The sequence below is a fragment of the Brassica napus genome, chromosome C5, assembly GCF_020379485.1.
Source record: "Brassica napus cultivar Da-Ae chromosome C5, Da-Ae, whole genome shotgun sequence".
NCBI classification, from domain to species: Eukaryota; Viridiplantae; Streptophyta; class Magnoliopsida; order Brassicales; family Brassicaceae; genus Brassica; species Brassica napus.
Genome location: NC_063448.1, coordinates 55,539,847 through 55,555,933, shown reverse-complemented (window position 1 = coordinate 55,555,933; position 16,087 = coordinate 55,539,847). Strand labels below are relative to the sequence as shown.

Sequence of the window (16,087 nt, the reverse complement as noted above, 5' to 3'; positions counted from 1 at the left end):
TGATTTTTTCGGTAAATGCTCTATATACTTAAGAATATGATCTTTAGTGTTGTTTTAAAATTTCTAAACTCATTCTACATTTGAATTCATGTATGTTAAACTCTCTTTCATTGTACGTGGACATCGTTTTAAGTTTTGTCAATTAATTTAGTAAAACTTCATAATACTCCTTAAATTGGTGGACCAACCACTATAAAATCGCTATTTTCTAGAGAAACGGTGCCAACAAAAGTTTCAAACCTCTTTGACATTCATTATATGTTACTGAAGGATGCAACTACGCATTAAAACTGTATTTTCATATTTTTGAATTTTTTTAAAATCTATGTGTTAACCCCTACGAAAATATTGATTTTTCGGTAAATGCTCTATATACTTAAGCCTATGATATTTAGTGTTGTTTTAAAATTTCAAAACACATTCTACATTTGAATTAATTTATATTAAACTCTCTTTCATGGTACGTGAACATCGTTTTAATTTTTTGTCAATTAATTTAGTAAAACTTCATAATACTCCTTAAATGGGTGGACTAACCACTGTAAAATCGCTATTTTCTAGAGAACCGGTGCCAACAAAAGTTTCAAAGCTCTTTGACATTCATTATATGTTACTCAAGGATGCAACTATGCATTAAAACAGTATTTTAATACTTTTGAATTTTTCTCAAAATCTATGTGTTAACTAACTCTTACGAAAATAATGAATTTTCGGTAAATGCTCTATTTACTGAAGCATATGATCTTTAGTGTTTTTAAAATTTCTAAACACATTCTACATTTGAATTAATGTATATTAAACTATATTTCATGGTACGTGGACATCGTTTTAATTTTTTGTCAATTAATTTAGTAAAACTTCATAATACTCCTTAAATTGGTGGAGTAACCACTGTAAATCGCTATTTTCTAGAGAAAAGAAGACAACAAAAGTTCCAAACCTCTTTAACATTCATTATATGTTAGTGAAGGATGCAACTATGCACTAAAACAGTATTTTCATATTTTTGAATTTTTCTCAAAATCTATGTGTTAACCAACCCCCTACGAAAATATTAAATATTTTGGTAAATGCTCTATATACTGAAGCCAATGATCTTTAATATTGTTTTAAAATTTCTAAAACAAATTCTACCTTTGTATTAATGAATATTAAACTCTCTTTCATGGTACATGGGCATCGTTTTAATTTTTTGTCAATTAATTTAGTAAAACTTCATAATACTCCTTAAATTGGTGGACTGACCACTATAAAATCGCTATTTTCTACAGGAACGGTGCCAAAAAAAGTTCCAAACCTCTTTGACATTCATTATAAGTTACTGAAGGATGCAACTGTGCATTAAAACAGTATTTTAATATTTTTGAATTTTTTTCAAAATCTATGTGTTAACCCTTACGAAAATATATGTGTTAACCCCTACGAAAATAATAATAAGGATGCAAATATGCATTATAACAGTATTTTCATATTTTGAATTCTTCTCAAAATTTATGTGTTAACCCCTACGAAAATAATTAATTTTTCGGTAAATGTTCTATATACTTAAGCATATGATCTTTAGTGTTGTTTTAAAATTTCGAAAGACATTCTACATTTGTATTAATATAAATTAAATTTTCTTTCATGGTACATGTGCATCATTTTAATTTTTTGTCAATTAATTTAGTAAAACTTCATAATACTCCTTAAATTGGTGGATTAACCGCTGTAAATCGCTATTTTCTAGAAAAAAAAGACAACAAAAGTTCCAAACCTCTTTGACATTCATTGTACGTTAGTGAAGGATGAAACTATGCATTAAAACATTATTTTCATATTTTTGAATTTTTCTCAAAATCTATGTGTTAACCAACCCCCTACTAAAATATTAAATATTTTGGTAAATGCTCTATATAATGAAGCCAATAATCTTTAATATTATTTTAAAATTTCTAAAACAAATTCTACATTTGTATTAATATATATTAAACTCTCTTTCATGGTACATGGGCATCGTTTTAATTTTTTGTCAATTAATTTAGTAAAACTTTATAATACTCCTTAAATTGGTGGACTATCCACTATAAAATCGCTATTTTCTAGAGAAACGGTGCCAACAAAAGTTCCAAACCTCTTTGACATTTATCATATGTTAGTGAAGGATGCAACAATGCATTAAAACAGTATTTTCATATTTTTGAATTTTTCTCAAAATCTATGTAAATATTGATTTTTTCGGTAAATGCTCTGTATACTTTAGTGTTGTTTTAAAATTTCTAAACACATTCTATATTTGAATTAATGTATATTAAACTCTCTTTCATGGTACGTAGACATCGTATAAATTTTTTGTCAATTAATTTAGTAAAAATTCATAATACTCCTTAAATTGGTGGACTAACTAACCACTATAAAATCGCTATTTTCTAGAGAAATGGTGCCAACAAAAGTTTCAAACCTCGTTGACATTAATTATATGTTACTGAAGGATGCAACTATGCACTAAAATAGTATTTTCATATTTTTAAATTTTTTTCAAAACCTTTGTGTTAACCCCTTACGAAAATATTAAATATTTTGGTAAATGCTCTATATACTGAAGCCAATGATTTTTAGTGTTGTTTTAAAATTTCGAAAGACATTCTACATTTGTATTAATATATATTAAACTCTCTTTCATGGTTCATGCGCATCGTTTTTTTTGTCAATTAATTTAGTTAAACTTCATAATACTCTCTAAATTGGTGGACTAGCCACTGTAAAACCACTATTTTCTAGAGAAAAGAAGACAACAAAAGTTCAAACCTCTTTGACCTTCATCATATGTTAGTGAAGGATGCAACTATTCATTAAAACAGTATTTTCATATTTTTGAATTTTTCTCAAAATCTATGTGTTAACCCCTACGAAAATAATGATTTTTTCGGTAAATGCTCTATATAGTTAAGCCTATGATCTTTAGTGTTGTTTTAAAATTTCTAAACACATTCTACATTTGAATTAATGTATATTAAACTCTCTTTTATGGTACGTGGACATGGTTTTAATTTTTTATCAATTAATTTAGTAAAACTTCATAATACTCCTTAAATAAGTGGATTAACCACTGTAAATCGTTATTTTCTAGAGGAATGGTGCCAAAAAAATTTCTAAACCTCTTTGACCTTCATCATATGTTAGTGAATGATGAAACTATGCATTAAAACAGTATTTTCATATTTTTCTCAAAATCTATGTGTTAACCCCTACGAAAATATTGATGTTTTCTGTAAATGCTCTATATACTGAAGCCTATGATCTTTAGTGTTGTTTTAAAATTTCTAAACACATTCTACATTTGTATTAATGTATACTAAACTATCTTTCAAGGTACATGAGCATCGTTTTAATTTTTTGTCAATTAATTTAATAAAATTTCATAATACTCTCTAAATTGGTGAACTAACCACTATAAAATCGCTATTTTATAGAGAAACAGAGACAACAAAAGTTTCAATCCTCTTTGAACTTCATCATGTGTTAGTTAAAGATGCAACAATGCAAAAAAAAATAGTATTTTCATATTTTTGAATTTTTCTCAAAATCTATGTGTTAACCCCTCCGAAAATATTGAATTTTTCGTTAAATGTTCTATATATTGAAGCCTATGATCTTTAGTGTTGTCTTAAAATTTCTAAACACATTCTACATTTTTATTAATGTATATTAAACTCTCTTTCATGGTACATGGACAGCGTTTTAATTTTCTGTCAATTAATTTACTAAAACTTCATAATACTCCCTAAAGTTATGGACCACTATAAAATCATTACTTTCTAGAGAAACGGAGAAAACAAAGTTTCAAACCTCTTTGAATTTCATCATATTTTAGTGAAGGATGCAACTATGCATTAAACCAGTATTTTCATATTTTTAATTTTTCTCAAATTCTATGTGTTAACCCCTACGAAAATAATGAAAATTTCGGTAAATGCTCTATATACTTAAGCCTATGATCTTTAGTGTTGTTTTAAAATTTCTAAACACATTCTAAATTTGTATTAATGTATATTAAACTCTCTTTCATGGTACGTGGACATCGTTTTAGTTTTTTGTCAATTAATTTAGTAAAACTTCATAATACTCCTCAAATTGGTGGACTATCTACTATAAAATCGATATTTTCTAGAGAAACAGAGATAACAAAAGTTCCAAACCTCTTTGACCTTCATCATATGTTAGTGAAGGATGCGACTATGCATTAAAGCAGTATTTTCATATTTTTTATTTTTTTTCTCAAAATCTATGTGTTATACCCCCTACAAAAATATTGAATTATTCGGTAAATACTCTATATACTGAAGCCTATGATCTTTAGTGTTATTTTAAAATTTTTAAACACATTCTACATTTGTATCAATGTATATTAAACTCTCTTTCATGGTACATGGGCATCGTTTAAATTTTTTGTCAATTAATTTAGTAAAACTTCATAATACTTCCTCAATTGGTGGACAAACCACTATAAAATCGATGTTTACTAGAGAAACAGAGACAACAAACGTACCAAACCTATTTGAACTTCATCATACGTTAGTGAAGGATGCAACTATGCATTAACCCGTATGCATTAACCGCTATTTTCATATTTTTTAATTTTTATCAAAATCTATGTGTTAACCCCTACGAAAATTTTGAATATTTTGGTAAATGCTCTATATACTAAAGTCTATGATATTTAGTGTTGTTTTAAAATTTCTAAACACATTCAACATTTGTATTAATGTATATTAAACTCTCTTTCTTGGTTCATTTGCATCGTTTTAATTTTTTGTCAATTAATTTAGTAAAACTTCATAATATTTCCTAAATTAGTGGACTAACCATTGTAAAATCGCTATTTTGTTGAGAAAAGAGACAACAAAAGTTCCAAACCTCTTTGAACTTCTTTATATGTTACTGAATGATGCAATTATGCATTAAAATAGTAATTTCAAATTTTTGAATTTTTCTCAAAATCTATGTGTTAGCCCCCCTACGAAAAATATTGAATATTTTGGTAAATGCTCTATATACTTAAGCCTATGATCTTTAGTCTTGTTTTAAAATTTCTAAACATATTTTACATTTTTATTAATGTATACTAAACTCTCTTTCATGGTACATGGGCATCGTTTTAATTTTTTGTCAATTAATTTAGTAAAACTTCATAATACTCCCTAAATTGGTGGACTAACCACTATAAAATCGTTATTCTCTAAAACAAACGAAGACAACAAAAGTCTAAACCTCTTTGACCTTCATCATATGTTAGTGAATGATGCAACTATCCATTAAAACAGTATTTTCATATTTTTGAATTTTCTCAAAATTTATGTGTTAACCCCTACGAAAATATTAAATTTTTCGGTAAATGCTCTATATACTGAATCCTATAATCTTTAGTGTTGTTTTAAAATTTCCAAACACATTCTACATTTGTATTATTGTATATTAAACTCTCTTTCATGGTATATGGACATCATTTTAATTTTTTGTCAATTAATTTACTCTAAATTGGTGGACTACACTATAAAATCGTTATTTTCTAGAGAAACGGAGACAACAAAAGTTTCAAACCTCTTTGACCTTCATCATATGTTAGTGAAGGATGCGACTATGCATTAAAGCTGTATTTTCATTTTTTTTTATTTTTTTTCTCAAAATCTATGTGTTATACCCCCTACAAAAATATTGAATTATTCGGTAAATACTCTATATACTGAAGCCTATGATCTTTTGTGTTGTTTTAAAAATTTTAAACACATTCTACATTTGTATGAATGTATATTAAACTCTCTTTCATGGTACATGGGCATCGCTTTAATTTTTTGTCAATTAATTTAGTAAAACTTCATAATACTCCTTAAATTGGTGGACTAACCGCTATAAAATCGTTATTCTCTAGAAAAACGGAGACAAAAAAAATTTAAACCTTTTTGACCTTCATCATATGTTAGTGAAGGATGCAACTATGAATTAAAATAGTATTTTCATAGTTTTGAATTTTTCTCAAAATCTATGTGTTAACAACCCCTACAAAAATATTAAATTTTCGGTAAATGATCTTATATACTGAAGCCTATAATCTTTAGTGTTGTTTTAAAATTTCGAAACACATTATACATTTGTATTAATGTATATTAAACTCTTTTTCATGGTACATGGACATCGTTTTAATTTTTTGTCAATTAATTTAGTAAAACTTCATAATACTCTCTAAATTGGTGGACTAACCACTATAAAATCGTTGTTCTCTAGAAAAACGGAGACAACAAAGATTCCAAACTCCTTTGACCTTTATCGTATGTTAGTGAAGGATGTAACTATACACTAAAATAGTATCCTCTACAAAAATATTGAATTTTCGGTAAATAATCTAGATTGAACAAACCTAGTTGAAACCAAGTTAGAATGTGGTACATGAATGTAAAAAAAAAATAATAGATAAACACATTCGAAAAGAAACAAAAACAATAGTTCATACACTCCTCACATCAAATCCAGAAAAAATAAAAACACCACAAGTCTCAGAATAACTTAGTAACGCTTGGTTCAATTATCACAAATCAAGCAAGAGAAAAACTTCTGCATAAAAGATTTTGGACTTGAGTGACGAGTAGTTCCTTGAGAAAGATCAACGATCTCATGTTCATCACGACCTACCTCTTTAGCCTTCTTGGACTCACCATAGAACTTAGTGAAAGCTTCCTCTACGTACTTAGCCGCATCAGAAACCTTCATGTTGTCCACTAGCTTCAACGGGTAAATGTCTTTGATATGATCACCTCTTATAACAGCCGCTGCTTGAATCAGCTCGATCTGAAAATCCGTGAGATCTTCATCTTCTTCCTGTGTTCCAATGGCTCTTGCCCTTGGAAGTTCAGGTAGTGTAACTGAAAAAATCAAGAAAAAAGTATTAGATAACGAACCTATGGACCATGATCGACTAGTAAGAGATAGTTACCAGGGCAGTCAGTTCTTGGGCTGGTACGGTTGATGATAGCATCAAATGTTCCGGCCCATTCGTCACGCTTTGTAAGAAAGCTCTTGAGGTTGAATATCTTCTTCAGTGTCGCTGGAATCGATGAATGCTCAAACTGTGACGTTGGCTCTGGTCCGTTTGGCTCGTGTAACACTATAACATGTCGTGTTAAACAAAAATCAATAACCGGTTTGGACCAACAATACTGCTAACGGTTCCTATAAAAAACATACGTACCGGTTCCAGGTTCGATCCAAGGTGAGATTAGCAATGCAGGAACCCTAACACCGAGCCGGTCAAATTTAAAGTTAAACGGCGGACCACCAACAAGACCATCAGGATTTGGAACACCTGTGACTGGAGTAGGGACATGGTCATAGTAACCACCATGCTCATCATAAACAACAACGAAGAGAATCTCGTTCCACTGAGGGCTAGCTCTCAAGGCTTCGTAGATCTCCTTGACTAGGTTTTGGCCCTCAGCGACGTCGTTTTTGGGGTGATCATCGTTGGCCGGAGCAGACAAAACTTTGAAGTATCTCGGTTCGATGACCACGTAGTTTGGAAGCTTCCCTTCTTTGCAGTGTCTCTTGAAGCTTAAGTGGTATTGATGGAAGTTGTCCACGTACTTTAGCTTCCTCATGTTCCTAATTGAATTAAATTTTAAATTAGCGAATTCTTACATTTACATTAATAACTAATAAGTATACAAAAGTACCCAAAAAAAGACCACCAAGAAACAACGTATTCCTTGGACACATGCAAAACTCAATTATTATTATCTTCCCCCAAAATCGAATCTCTGATACAATAAGTTTTAAAAATCAAGATTTGTGATCCGTCTTAATCAAATTATTTCTAGAAACAGTACGATAATGTGAATTATTATTTCCGACAAAAATGTGAATTATTATTTTATACTGTTGAATGTTTGTTTTTGGAGTTTAGTAATAAAATGTAACAATATAATTACTAAGCAACTCCATTTAATATAGACTACAAATCGAAAGATTCTAATTAGTTTCCTTTTCCTAAAGCACTTTAGTGGTTAGTACTTGATCATTACTACATGAAACATTTTCTTTTTGAAAAGAATAGATCAATCATGGAGGATTTGAATTCATTTTCGTTATATTAAAATGAATAGTAGATATATTGCAATCTAGGTGTCACAACATTTCGTCGGTTCATCATTATCATGTTTGTCGTCATCTTCATCTTCATATACTATTATAATCCTACAATCATAGCCCGTAACTTTGACTTTTACGTTTTTATATTTTGTTTCTTAAATAATGGAAAGTATCTTACCTGTAAAAGAGGCAATTAGGAAAAGATTGGTAGTAAATCCCAAACGTGAATTTACTCTCTTCAAGTGATTCAAACACTGTCTTCTGAGGGAACCCACGTACCAGTGTGTTAGTATCATTGCTAAACGCACCGTTTGATGTCGCCGAGTGGACGTAGAGACGGTTAGGCTGCGTCGACGACGGCAACGACGAGAACCACCGATCGCACACGGCGAATTCTTGAACTAGCTCCTTGAAGACGGGAAGCCTCTCCGGGGGAAACCCCTGCATGACTACTTTCTCCGACATCCCTGAAGTGATGGCCTCTGCGTTTTGTACGAACCCGTTCATTGTCGGAGCCGGGTATGGACTCTCGTCACTGAAAGGTTTCCCGAACACCTGCTCGTAGATCGCCTGAAAAATCAAGAAAATATGAATCAATGACCGGTTTAGTAAACTAAAAGAAACCGATTTTATTTTGGTTATTTGGTTTTGCTTCGGGATGAAAACCGAAAGAGAACCAATAAATAAAAAGCCATTTACCAAATAATGTAATTTAGACAAATGATTCAGATGTTTACAATCGACCGTTAACTGTAACAAAAATCTCTACATATACTATATATCTATACGTTTTTATAACTGTTAAAACCGCACCGCAGTTGAACCGCTTGTCCCGCACCGCTCAAACCGTAGTCACCATTCGGAGCCAAAAGTAAGAGAGACTAAACCACCGAACAACATAAACCGAACCTTACACCGGTTTAAATAAATATAATTTCTCTAATCAAGGATTCAAAACTAAACCGGTGGTATACCTGGAAGGAGTGACCGGGATCAGGATCAATGTTCTGAGATTCTTTGCCGAAGAAAACTTGTGCAGAGTTCGGGTCTGACGTGGATATAGGGTTGGATCTTGGTTCGGATTCGGATACTCCATCGATTTCGGGGTTTAGCTCCTTAAACCAACCTAACATGTGATCAAACGACCTGTTTTCCTGTACCAAAACGACGATGGTTTTGATCGGAGAAGCTGATGAGCCACCGCCTGAGCTGGTCTCCTCCACCATTATCTTTTATTTCTTGATGAACAATCTGACTTGTGTAGTTGTCTCTCTCTCTCTCTCTGAATTACTAACGAAATGATAGCTTATTTTATAGGGTTGATATCAAGGAAACACGAGGTCCAATTCATTTATTTTTATATGGTAAGTAAATCACATAGATCTCATTACATAAATGGTTTTGTAATGTTATTATTTTATTCTTTACCATGTATAAAGAAGAAAAATCTAGCAACGTCAGATTTGTCACGGTCGGCAAGGTGGCAGAAGAAAAACGTTTTACAAGTTTATATTCTGTACTCCTATATTGACTTAACAAACTTCTTAACTATTTCCAATCTATTAATTTGTGTTTTTTTTCTCTCGACGTTGCTTGTTAAAATATGTCATATGTGATCAATGTACTACTTGAGCATCTGCGTAGTTGGTATTAGAAACTTACTTTGAAAATTGTGAATTGTGTAGTTTGTAAGAAATTATGAATTGTGAATAAATTATTTCTCATATTTTTTTTGGTAAAATGTTAATATTATTATACCAATTTTTCAGTTTAAGACATAATTACAATAAGAAAACTAGTAGTATATTGGAGAGAAGATCACACATCGGAAATATGAAAGAGATTTTAGTAATATATAAGAGACTTGGACCAATCCACTAATTGCCAATTGGTTTTAAGTTGGAAGCCCATGAAACTTATAATGGTATCAGAGCCGGCCCAATACCTGACCCATTAATCCGGCTCGGACAGTGGTCCGATCATCCCATTAGCTGATGGTCCATAGAAGGCTCAGTTTCGTCGAGATCGCTAGAAAATAAAGCATGATTTCGGAGGGGGTATGATGGATTCTGCGAGATTAATGGTTATACGCACCATTATCTCGAGGGAGCGTATTGGAGAGAAGATCCCACATCGGAAATATGAAAAGGATTTGAGTAATATATAAGGGACTTTGACCAATCCACTAATTGCCAATTGGTTTTAAATTGGAAGCCCATGAAACTTATCATAGTAGGATGCATAAATTAAACTAAACACAAACTACACGGTAATGAAATCAACCCGAACCAACGACTCAACTGAATCTCCAACCCAGCTAAGCAACGAGACACAGTCAGACCAAAGCACACAGAAGCGGTCGGGGTCGAGAGCGGGACACCAGAAGCTACCGAGAGAAAGGCGCCCTCTAACCTTGATGCTACGGCTCCTGCAGCTTCATACCACCCTTCCCCAACCTGAACCGAACTGAGAATCAAACCACGAACAAATTCAAACCACTCGACAACGATGACATCCGATGGTACGAGAACAAGCTCCTAGCGATGATGTCATCGTTCGGAGGGGGAACAAGGAGATTGTCGTCACCAGCCCCACCCACCATGACCATTACACCCGTTGAACCTCACTCTCATATAGAGAGATCGGACCGCAAGAGTCTCGCCCTCCGGACACCACACCGCAAGAGAAAGAACCGCCCGATCGACCAGCTATTGCACGGGTAATAGACCCAGACTCGTACCACCGATGGAGCCAAGATCGAATCGCCTACCTTATTGGAGTGAAAGAGAGACGAGAGGCTCCTGGACGATGGAGGGAACAACTTCCAGATAAGAACGGAGCACACGCTCTGAAAGAACGTAAAACAACGAAGCTCGACTACGCAGGCGCCACCACCACGTCCTGCGCGCGTCACCACGAAAGCTCGCCTGAGTTTCGAAGACCGACCCCGAAGAACTTACATGCACCCGCTGGAGACCACCAGCAGAAGGAAGGAGACAACAAACTCCAGATCGGGACCAGGTACACCACCACACGGAGGAGTGCACCGATAAAAGCTTAGGCTCACCATAGCCTCGCGCTCCACCACTTGAACCGATGCACCTCTGAGGAAAAAAATTATGGACAGGAGACTCAGCCGCAAAGAGAAACAGACCAGGAGAACACAAACACGTCGTCCTCTAGCGCTAGAACCACCGGAAACGAGACTCAGGAGCAGCAAACCACCGGATCTGAACTAGATCTGGCCGAAGAGGACAATCGATTTAACCGAAGAAAGGACAGGGGAGGATAGACAACGACGAAAAAAAGCGAAACAAGAAGATTACGAGTCCTGGCGGCGATCGCCGGAGAGGAATGAAACAACGAAAATCCTAGAGATTTAGAGAAAAGCGGGAGAGGAAAAGTGTAGAGAGAGAAAAGTCTGTCGGGACATTTCTCATGTTGTTAGCATATTAGCAGCTTGGGATTATCGGTTTTCACATATATAGTTTAATGTAAATTTGGTAAGGAGACTGGGAAAAAGGTGGGCATGGAGAAGGTAGATTAGAGATATGCTTCCAGATTTTACTATTGGCTGGTTATTATTGGCTGCTGCATCAATTATCAGTCGTGTATATCATTTAAAATAAGCCTAGTAGCTGAATTAGGTGTTGACCGATTAAAATAAAATTAGGCACTAATTATTGGATACATTGTTAGTGTATAGCACGTTTTTGCATGAATCATTTTATTAACAGAGTATTACAAAGTTACGATTTTACTTTTAAATATGTTTTAAAAATTGTCCAGTAATACATTTTGTTAACTAAAAGAGTCACGATATATCCTCTTCAATATTTCATATAACAGGTTAGACATGTCAATTAGGGCCGAAGCCCGTAGCCCGAGCCCGCCTAGCCCTAAAAATTACCGGGTTTGGGCTTAGCTTTATAAGCCCAAAAAAAATTGGGCCTTTCGGGCTAAGCCCATTTGGGCTTTGGGTATTTTGGGCTTAAGTCCGTTTGGGCTAGGGCCGGCCCGAAAACCCGAAATTTATATTTTAGCGTAAATATTATCCTTCTTTCTTGTAATCGAAACTATTATTAGTATTGATATATTATTTTAATATTTTTATCTAAACTCTAATAAAGCAAATATAAAAGTTTTTAATGCACTTTATTGTTTCATCATTACAAGTGTTACATTTTAAATTTTACAAAAGTACATTCTTCTTTCATGTACAACATGTTTTTATTTTCAAAATATAAAGTATAAAACGTTTGACCATGTTTATCATAAATTTTGTTTTCTTATATTTTTTGTTTTAATTGATATTTGATTATTTAAATCTTATTAAATTTGGTTTGTGTATAAAATGTTTTTAAAACATACGAAAAAATAAAAAATTTGTGATAGACAAGAAAATTTTAAACTCACTTTATACTTTTTTTATTTTTAAAAAATGAAACTCTTTTTTTAATGAAAATTCACATGTATTAAAACGATGAAAGTGACAATGACAAATTATTTTTCGAAAAGCCCACAAAAGCCCGAAAAGCCCTGTAGCCCTATAAGGACCGGGCCGGGCTTTGAATTCTAGGCCCAAATTATTTTCGGGCCGGGCCGGGTCGGACTCAAATATTTACGGGCTTACCGGGTTTGGGCCGGACCGGGCCGGGCCAGCCCGAATTGACACTCCTATAACAGGTAGAAAATCGGAATAATACTTTTTAGTATATATTATGATTTGTAACAATACGTTGCAGATACATTCATGTTAAAATTAATTAAGAAATGTTATATTCTGTAATCATTTACAATAACAAATTTACAACTAAAGTTTAGGACCCACTTGTATTATGTTTACTCTTTAATATGATCTACTCATCAATCGAATAACTAAAGTATATAAATATGAAAATAGGTAAGTTCTTGATTAAAAGTAAAAACATTATGTTAGAAGCTATTAGAGCTTTAATTTCTTAAATAAAACATCACAACATTCTACACATTGTCGGATTATATATCCCCTCACACACAAACAAGAACTTTACATTTTTTGTATACTTTACTAATCATGACGCAGAAAACAAGAGAATAACTTAGTAAATAAATACGTTTGAGTTTGCAGCATGTGGTACTTCTGATTGTGATGGTATCACAACATGATCACCATTATCCATGCAATTATATTTCTCATCACATCCTCTTTCTATTGAAATCATGTTCGTTCTGTGAATTACTCAATCGAGACCATAATAAAGTTTATTCAGTGATGCATGACCCTCTTTTGGGTTTAACCCTCTCATGCAGCTACTAATCATATAATGATTCAAACACTGTCCGTATTTAATGTTGAACCCATTTGAGTCGCTTATGACAGGGAAAACAACAAAGGAGTAGTGAAATGCTACTTCCCGTGGTTGGTGTTTGGTTATGGACTTGGACTATTCTTAACATACTTGGGACTATATATATTATCTTATATTAACAATCCGAGATAACTCAGGTTTTAATGTGATTATGTGAAGAACAGCTTTTTTCTACTCCAAGGTTTTTAGACTTTAGTAACATCATAGGCTTTTTAAAATCGGATTTTTGTTTTAGATTTTAATGTGAAACTTAAATACAAGTTGACCAGAAAAAAATCTTAAATACACGTAGGATAGAGTGGAACGTGAGGTGTTTGAACATTTTTACAGTGGGTAATATAATAAATTATTTTGGTGCACTAAAAGTAAATTCAATAAAAAAGTAATATATTTATGTTAATCCAACGGCTAGTATTTATTGGATTGTGGTAAACAACGGCACAATGTTGGGAGTGATGCAAAAATGGACATTGGGACTGTTGCAAAAAAAAAGAAAACTGGGGTCTATTTATATTTGTTATCAGAGAGGATGAATCAATTATTTCATTTCTCTTCCTTCTTCAGATTATTTCTCCGATTACTTGCGGCAAAGAAAAGATTTAGCCGGAGATGGAGTGCTTAAGCTTTTAGAGAAGAGTTCGTACGGCTCAATGTTGTTCACATCAGTGATAACTAACTCCAGTCGTCGGGATAAAGAGTTGCTTGAAAAGGAGACGATTCCCATGGAAACAGAGTCTAGGACGGGTACGTTTCTCTTTTCTTGAAACTTTTTTAAACAGAAACAAAATGTTTTTATTTTACTAACGATGAACTGTTTTGTAAAGTTTGTTTTCACTGGAAATTTTTTTTAAAAAAAATTTCAAACTTGGGGAAAATTTCTATATTATTTGGTTGATAATGAAAACTTAATGTGTAATTTGTGAAAAGTATTAGGAGTTACATCCGGTCAGTGATAGTTAGAGATTGTATATTTCTAACATCCGGTTAGCGATTGTATATTTCTTTTGTCTTGGCACTTATGAGCATTTAGTTCTTCTTAATCAATCTCCTAATGAAGCAATTTTTCCTCTTGTTTTGTGCGTAGATTCTTTCTTACTTGCTTTTATGTTTTTGTTTCCTTTGATCCTTTTGCTTGTTTTAACTTTCTTCTTGTATTTGTTTCTTTTATTGGCTAAGAGACAAATCTGCTAGTGGAAAGGCGAATGATGTTAATAATGCAAAGAAGATCAAAGCTTATATGGACAAAGTCTACACGGGTACGTACGCTCCTCTTTTCTCAAACTTTTTTAAATAACCATAAACTGATTTTGTAAAGTTATTTTCACTACAATGTTAAAAAAAACTTTCAATCTTGGGGGAAAATTTCTATATTATTTGGTTGATAATGAAAACTTAATGTGTAATTTGTGAAAAGTATTAGGAGTAACATCCGGTCAGTGATAGTTAGAGATTGTATATTTCTAACATCCGGTTAGCGATTGTATATTTCTTTTGTCTTGGCACTTATGATCATTTAGTTCTTCGTAATCAATCTCCTAATGAAGCAATTTTCCCTCTTGTTTTTTTTCTAAAATCAACATCACATTTGCTTTCTTGTTTTGTGTTTCTTACTTGCTTTTATGTTTATGATTCCTTTGATTTTTCTGCTTGTTTTAACTTTCTTCTTGTGTTTGTTGCTTTTACTGGATAAGAGAGAAATCTGCTAGTGGAAAAGCGAATGATGTTAATAATATAAAGAGGATCAAAGCTTATATGGACAAGGTTGAGCTATAGAGCATTCAAACATATGTGTTGATAAGTCTGTGTTGGATGAGCATCTCTCATCCCCTCTGCTTCCGAGACCATCAACCATCTTCTTCAGCAAGATGTAAGCTATAACAATGCTCACTTAAAAGATTACTTACATGTTTCTGAAGATTTGTTTGGTTCGTTTTGCAGGAAAGGTAACACTATTACCGCTATCTTGCATAAGAAGCCACTGAACACAGTCTTTGAAAGCCTATGAGGTGTTCTATCTATACATATAGAGAGTCTTTATTGAATACTCTCTGTTCTATCTCAACTTATCAGTTTTTTCCTTTACAGATTGTCACTACTGCTGCTGAGGCTAAACTTCCTCCTACACATCCTGTCAGATTGGGGTTGGCCTTGAACTTCTCTGTCCTCTACTACGAGATTATGAGCTCACCTTAAAGGTTTTTAGAGATTGTTTAGTTACTAAAAAGTAAACCTTAGAAGACTCAATATATTATTTTTTAATTCAAAAAAAAAAAAATATATATATATATATGTTGAATAAATAGTGAAATGTAGAATGTAGAAAATATATATATATGTATGTTGTACTCTGCTTTGACCGTTTGAGTGTCCTGATGCATGTCTCAGACACTGTTTTTCTTGTTTGTATTTTGAAACTCATTGCTGTCTTTTGTCCACCCAATTGCTCTACTTTTAGACCATTTGTCATGGATCCAAATATAAAGTGATAATCAAGCTTGCATTTCTTGAAATCTTCTGAACATTTTACTCATTTAGCGATGTAAGTGTAACCGTAGCAAGCAGAGTCAAACTCCAAAAGAACATGTTAAAAAAAAGAAAAATATGAATAATTTGTTGAA

General features: G+C 32.9%; 1 protein-coding gene and 1 long non-coding RNA gene across 4 annotated transcripts; one reads left to right on the top strand and one right to left on the bottom strand.

Annotated features, from left to right (window-relative positions):
- Positions 1-6,430: 6,430 nt before the first annotated feature.
- Positions 6,431-9,440, bottom strand: LOC125587701 (non-specific phospholipase C3). The gene is made up of 5 exons (XM_048758694.1): positions 9,093-9,440; positions 8,297-8,688; positions 7,223-7,632; positions 6,968-7,138; positions 6,431-6,896 (listed from the first exon to the last, which is right to left on the bottom strand). The coding sequence occupies exons 1-5, from the start codon at positions 9,342-9,344 to the stop codon at positions 6,556-6,558; spliced, it is 1,566 nt and encodes a 521-aa protein (XP_048614651.1). The 5' UTR covers positions 9,345-9,440; the 3' UTR covers positions 6,431-6,555.
- A 4,242-nt stretch (positions 9,441-13,682) lies between these two features.
- Positions 13,683-15,972, top strand: LOC106417975. Of its 3 annotated transcripts, XR_007323479.1 has the most exons (5): positions 13,940-14,213; positions 14,646-14,725; positions 15,161-15,336; positions 15,408-15,475; positions 15,555-15,972. It is a non-coding gene; the product is annotated as an uncharacterized LOC106417975 (long non-coding RNA). The 3 variants fall into 3 exon arrangements; XR_007323478.1 differs by having other exon boundaries at positions 13,683-14,213; positions 14,646-15,336; XR_007323477.1 differs by having other exon boundaries at positions 13,951-14,725.
- The last annotated feature ends 115 nt before the right edge of the window (positions 15,973-16,087 follow it).